The 5,539-nt window shown below is 34.3% G+C and overlaps 1 protein-coding gene across 1 annotated transcript; it reads right to left on the reverse strand.

The window, feature by feature from the left end:
* Nucleotides 1-893: 893 nt before the first annotated feature.
* Nucleotides 894-3,385, reverse strand: LOC107480258 (uncharacterized). The gene is made up of 5 exons (XM_016100397.3): nt 3,028-3,385; nt 2,421-2,922; nt 2,117-2,318; nt 1,521-1,985; nt 894-1,259 (listed from the first exon to the last, which is right to left on the reverse strand). The coding sequence occupies exons 1-5, from the start codon at nt 3,383-3,385 to the stop codon at nt 894-896; spliced, it is 1,893 nt and encodes a 630-aa protein (XP_015955883.3).
* Nucleotides 3,386-5,539: the final 2,154 nt, after the last annotated feature.

Here is a 5,539-nt window from a genome sequence, read left to right on the forward strand (position 1 = left end):
TGTTTATGCCATTGTTGATTGTTTGAATTTAGCCGCTTGTTTATATTATTGATTGTTCTTTTATCAGAGACTGGCGTACTGATAATAATTTGTTTATATCATCTTCCCTGTTTGTTATTTAAAGAAGAATGGCTTCTTAGTAGAATTCATATTTCTTGATTTGGATTCTAGACTTTTCTACATGCAAGACCTTGAAGGGGTTATATATCTCAAGGAACCTGGTCTCTTTAATGACGAAGCTTGTTTACTGAGGTGATTTTTCGTATTGTGGTTGTCAAATGTGTTTAAATTTTATATGTCTCTTCAATATATGCTTATACTTACAATTTAATGAAGTTGGTTTTGAACATTTATCATATCTCATAATGTAATGGTGAGGATAATATGCATGATGATGATGGTGGCTAGGATGAACAAGATCATAATTTACTCAGTGTAATCCTCTCATATGACTGCATAATATGGTACGAGTTTATTAGAAAACTAAACCCATAATTGGTAACTACTACCTATTTGAAAATCGTCCTTGGGGTCTTGTTACCAACACTCATGAATACATGTTGCCTTGTGATTAAGTAAAACAAATGTTCATATTGGGTCCTTCCTTCCAGTACATAGTTCAATTTACTGTAGCGTGTATATGTCATTCATTCTCAAGCATCGTGAGACCATTAGAGCCCCTGTTTTCTAAATATTAGGGCCAATTGGTTTTAGTTCCCACTTAAAGATATCTAGAAATGAGAAAAGGTACCAGGTTACCAGGGGGGTGTATGTGTGTTGGGGAGAGAAAAGGAAGGGGAGGGGGTGTATAGGTCATGTTGAAAACAGTGGAAATTGTCATAAAATATATGTACGTAGATTAACAAATGGTGTTGGTATTGATACCGTAACTATCAAATTCTAAAGCATATAACATTGGGATCCACATTTAAACTGAGTATCCCCTCGGAAGGGAGCTTTGGGAGATCACTGGCAATGGATTTAGCAACGTCAAAGTATGATTGGTTCTTTCTTTCTTCTGGAGTTTTTCCCAACAATTTAGTAGGGAATTTGCCATTGCTTTTCTTGGTTTTTTCCTCAAATTCCTCTGTCTTTATTCTCCAGCTGCCATTTCTCAAGTTGAAGCTATACAAAGGAAGGAACCTTTGGCCATATACAGCTAAAAATTCAATGGCACTTAGAATGTATTCAAAATCCTCTTCACTCATGTAATAAGGGAAACTAACACGGGTCCATCCAGGTTTCACTCCAACATAGCCCTATTCAAAATAACACACAATTTTGGTTAAGAAACAAAATATACTCTGACATTATGAGCAGCTATATGATTTGTAAAAGAGTTTCTATACACTGAACTATCAAACAACAGAGTTGCAGGAAAATGAAAAGTCACCATAAGTAGTTATTGTAATAGGTAGTTATTATTGTTGATTTAGCACTTTGCAATTTTATCAGTTGACAGTTTATTGTGCCTAGAATTAATTCCTTGGAAGAATATTAAGAGGCTTCTGGTTTTTTACCTTTTGAACAGCTGATCTAATAGAAAGTGATTGAGATTTGTTGATATGGAGCAGCTCATGGCCGTAAGGACCAGCACAAGCGCAACCACCACGAGCTTGGATGCCGAAGAGATCATTGAGCAATGCTGCAACAAAAGGGCCATGAAGTGGCAAGCCTCTTTTGCATCCTGTTTCTGCCCACAAGTTAAGTTCATCACGTCCTTGGGAATAAGAATTGGTGTTAGTGTAGATGAGAAATGACAATATAGCTTGTCTCTTGGTACTTGTGTTTCCTAGAACCTCAATGTTGGGATTGGAGATAAGCCTCTTAAGTGCCTTGTTAATGTACAACTGTTCTCTTTTCTCAATCTCTTCATAGCCAATGTATTCTTTCACCCAAAATGCCAAGGCTGCTCTAACTGTCTGGATTATTGGAGGGGTTCCTCCACTCTCCCTTTCTTCTATGTTCTCCAAGTATAATGTATCCTGCATTGTTGATGTTGAATTCATTGATGGATGAAATTTGCTTGTATGAGATATTAACTTGTGTGAACACATTTTTATCCCTGCTAAAAAGGGCACGCTAAATATGAAACAAATCGAGTGTGGCACTTTACCTTTTCATTGAAGGCATTGACATAGGTAACAGTTCCACCTCCACAAGTGGAGGGAGGTGAAGATCCTATACGGTAAAGGACCTTGTTCATGAGGAGCAGACCAGGGGAGTCAGGACCACCAAGAAACTTATGCGGACTCAGGAACACAGCATCATACCCATCACTATGCCCTGATCTCATGTCAATTTCCACGTATGGACCACTAAACAAACAAAACAAGTAAAAAACATTACAAAGTTTTCTAATACAAAAGTTTATCTGACAACAATAATAAAATAACAGTCCACTGATTATTTCCAAGTACCTTGCTGCAAAATCAAAGCATGCAAAGCAGTTGTACTGATGAAGAAGACGAGCAATGGCTCGCGTGTCGGAGTGTATCCCGGTGACATTGCTACAAGCTGAAAAAGATCCCAACAATGGTCTGTTGGTATTTTTGTAGGCCTCAAGCTGTAGCTTCAGGGCATCCATGTCCAACAAGCCTTCATCATCAAGACCAATCTCAACCACTTCAGCCAAGCTTTGCCGCCATGAAAGGAGGTTTGAGTGATGCTCATGGGGCCCCACAAACACCACCCATCTTTCTTCTTTGCCAAGGCTCTTTACCACCCTTTCCCTCAAAATCGAGGGCACCGTGATTCCCATTACTTCTTGGAGCCTCTTGATGGCTGCGGTTGTGCCGGAACCACAGAATATGATTGTATCTTCTTCTCCACCGCCAAGGCAACTTTTAATGTATGTGGTTGCTTCATGCAGCATTTTTGTTGTCCTGCTTCCCACGTAACTGTCACAAGTGTGAGTATTACCTGCAACACATACACAAAAACTAACATGACTCAAAAGATGCTCTATAACACTTGATAGAAAAGAATAAGAAAATTAATATGATATACATAGTGTAACATATATACCATAGAAAGGAAGAAGATGATCGGTGATGAAGTTTTCATTGTAATGTAAGCTGCGGCCTGAAGCAGTGTGATCAGCATACACAAGTTTTCTTCTTCCAAACGGAGAATCGAACTCAGCATCGTTGCCTATCATCTGGGACCGAAGCCAACAGAGTTTTTCTTCAACAGAGTCATTGCAGGGGAGGCCAATCCGTACCAGCTTTTCAAATGACTCAGAGTGGTTGCAAAAATCCTGAGATGTTTCTGACAAGACACTTGTTTTTGACAAAACGACAACCTTGCTGTTATCTTCAACGACCTTGCTTCTCTTGCTTTGAACTATGCATGGCTCCGCTAGTAATATGGGTTCTATCTCCATGAGCAACAAGTGAATAATGTGGTGTATGATTTTGTTTACGTAACGCAACATATACAAGAAGGTGATGAGGGAAGGATATATAGAAGAAGGAGATTAAGGCAAGCCACATCAAGTTTTGGTTATTTATATTTTGATAAAGGATTAGTTGTGTTTTCGGTGGGAAGTTACATATTATGGGCAGCATGCATATATAAACCTGGTGGTGCAATTTTACTATGGCTTTATATGAATCAAATTCTGGTAGCTCTCTTTCGAGACAACCGGTGGTGCCAAACATTGTTTTTGAACTTTAATTTGCTTCCTTTTTTTTTCCTTGGTGTTGACTGCTATATGTTACTTGACCTTTTTGTTACTTAAGTTTGGGGAGTTTCATTTTGAGCACTAGTTGCTAAAAAACATATAATATAAAAATATCAACCACTAAATCACTCTGTATTGAAATACAAAATATAAAACATACATATATTTATACATAAATTGTATAATAATTAATTTGATAACTAATATTTATGTATAATAATTTGTGGACAGCTCCCGTGTGAGTTTTTAGCTCTTTTTTCTATAAATCTTTTTCAATTTTAGAAATTGATAAATTAATCTCTTACATTTCAGTTTTTATCCATAATTCTTTCATATTTAAAAGATTGTCTCTATTTCTCTTATCAGTATTTTGTTTAATTACGTTATCTATATTGTGAGATGCATATGAAATGTTTTTCAATCAAACATTATGCTATTAATTCTTAATTAGTAATAATGTAAAACAAGAAATTGACTGTTGCACTCAATACAAACAGAAGAATTAACCAGTATATTAGAGTCTAGATGAACACTTATTTACCTAAACAGTAATTTAGAGATTCCATAATTGCTTTATAAAAAATAACTCTTCCTATAATTTTTAAGCTTTTCTTGTGCATAATTTGTTCAAGTTATCTTATATTAAAAAGAAAAAAGTGTATAGAAACTGGGCGCTTTTACCCACAAGTTATCTGATTCACACACTATTGACAACTGGGCCCACAGAAACCACGGGTGACGTCGATGGAAGAAAATGAAACATGATTTACAAGAGATTATACCTATATTAACATTTTAACATTTTCATTTTCATTTTGGTTTCATCTTGTGCATGCCGTGTTCTGACTTCTGACCAATAATACACTGTTATGCTTCCACGAAGGCAGGTAGGGCAACCTATTTTTTATTTTTTATTTATCAAATTGGATTGGATAACTTCTAACTTTAAACATTACAATATTACAATATTTATGCACATTATACATTCACACACACAATATTAAAATTATGTTTAAAAGGGAGATTGAAATTGAGTTATGGCACAATATTTTATTTAATTTAAAATAAATATAAAAACTGAAATAAGGATATTAAGTTGTTGTAGCATCTCCAATTAATGTATGTGCTATCTCAAGCTATAATTGAAGCCATTATGAATTCCACCAAATATTAGATTTTGAAAAAGTATAGATAAATAATTTTTAATTAGTCAATTTTAAACAACAATAATTATTAATTATTAATTTTGTATTTTTTAAAAAATAAAATTTAAATAATTATTAATTAATGACAATTAATTAGTATGAAGTACATTTTAAAAATGTTTGTTGACTTGTTAGCTAAATCTCTATCAATTATCTTGTGGAATTGTTATATTTTAAATTTCTGCATATAAGAAAATTTAAAAATATAAAAAAGATGTGTTAAAAATTGTTAGATCATTGAGGACGTGTAGAAAAATTCTTATATTCATTTTTATTTATCAAAATTAATGGCATAAATTCGTCAACCATGATAAAAATAGAACAAAATGAGAAAGCCAAAATAGAGTACGATGATTTTGGCAAGTTTCGACGACGGCAACAGTAGCCGTGGCTCCCTGTGCTATGCCTCTTCCTTCTCATTCCTCCTTTCTGTCCTAATTTGTTTGTTTTAATTTGTTCTCTATTTAGACATATAGGGTAAATTAGAAATTATCAAAGTTGAATAAGGGTATCTTGAAAAAAAAAATATTATTAAAATTTCAATCTTTATTCTTAAAAATTTCAGTCCTCTATGTCTCCACTTTTTGAAAATACTGAAAAAATTGAAATTTTAATTTCTCAGATTTAGTCTCTCAATCCTAGTCTTAGT

This window comes from Arachis duranensis, chromosome 3, assembly GCF_000817695.3.
Source record: "Arachis duranensis cultivar V14167 chromosome 3, aradu.V14167.gnm2.J7QH, whole genome shotgun sequence".
Taxonomy (NCBI): Eukaryota; Viridiplantae; Streptophyta; class Magnoliopsida; order Fabales; family Fabaceae; genus Arachis; species Arachis duranensis.

Excerpts from the sequence above, each read along its gene's own strand:
- LOC107480258 (XM_016100397.3), bottom strand. The coding sequence starts at position 3,385 with ATGGAGATAGAACCCATATTACTAGCGGAGCCATGCATAGTTCAAAGC. Across the intron at positions 2,923-3,027 it reads TCATCTTCTTCCTTTCTATG|GTAATACTCACACTTGTGAC; the intron begins GTATATATGTTA and ends TATGTGTTGCAG. Across the intron at positions 1,986-2,116 it reads TCAATGCCTTCAATGAAAAG|GATACATTATACTTGGAGAA; the intron begins GTAAAGTGCCAC and ends TCAACAATGCAG.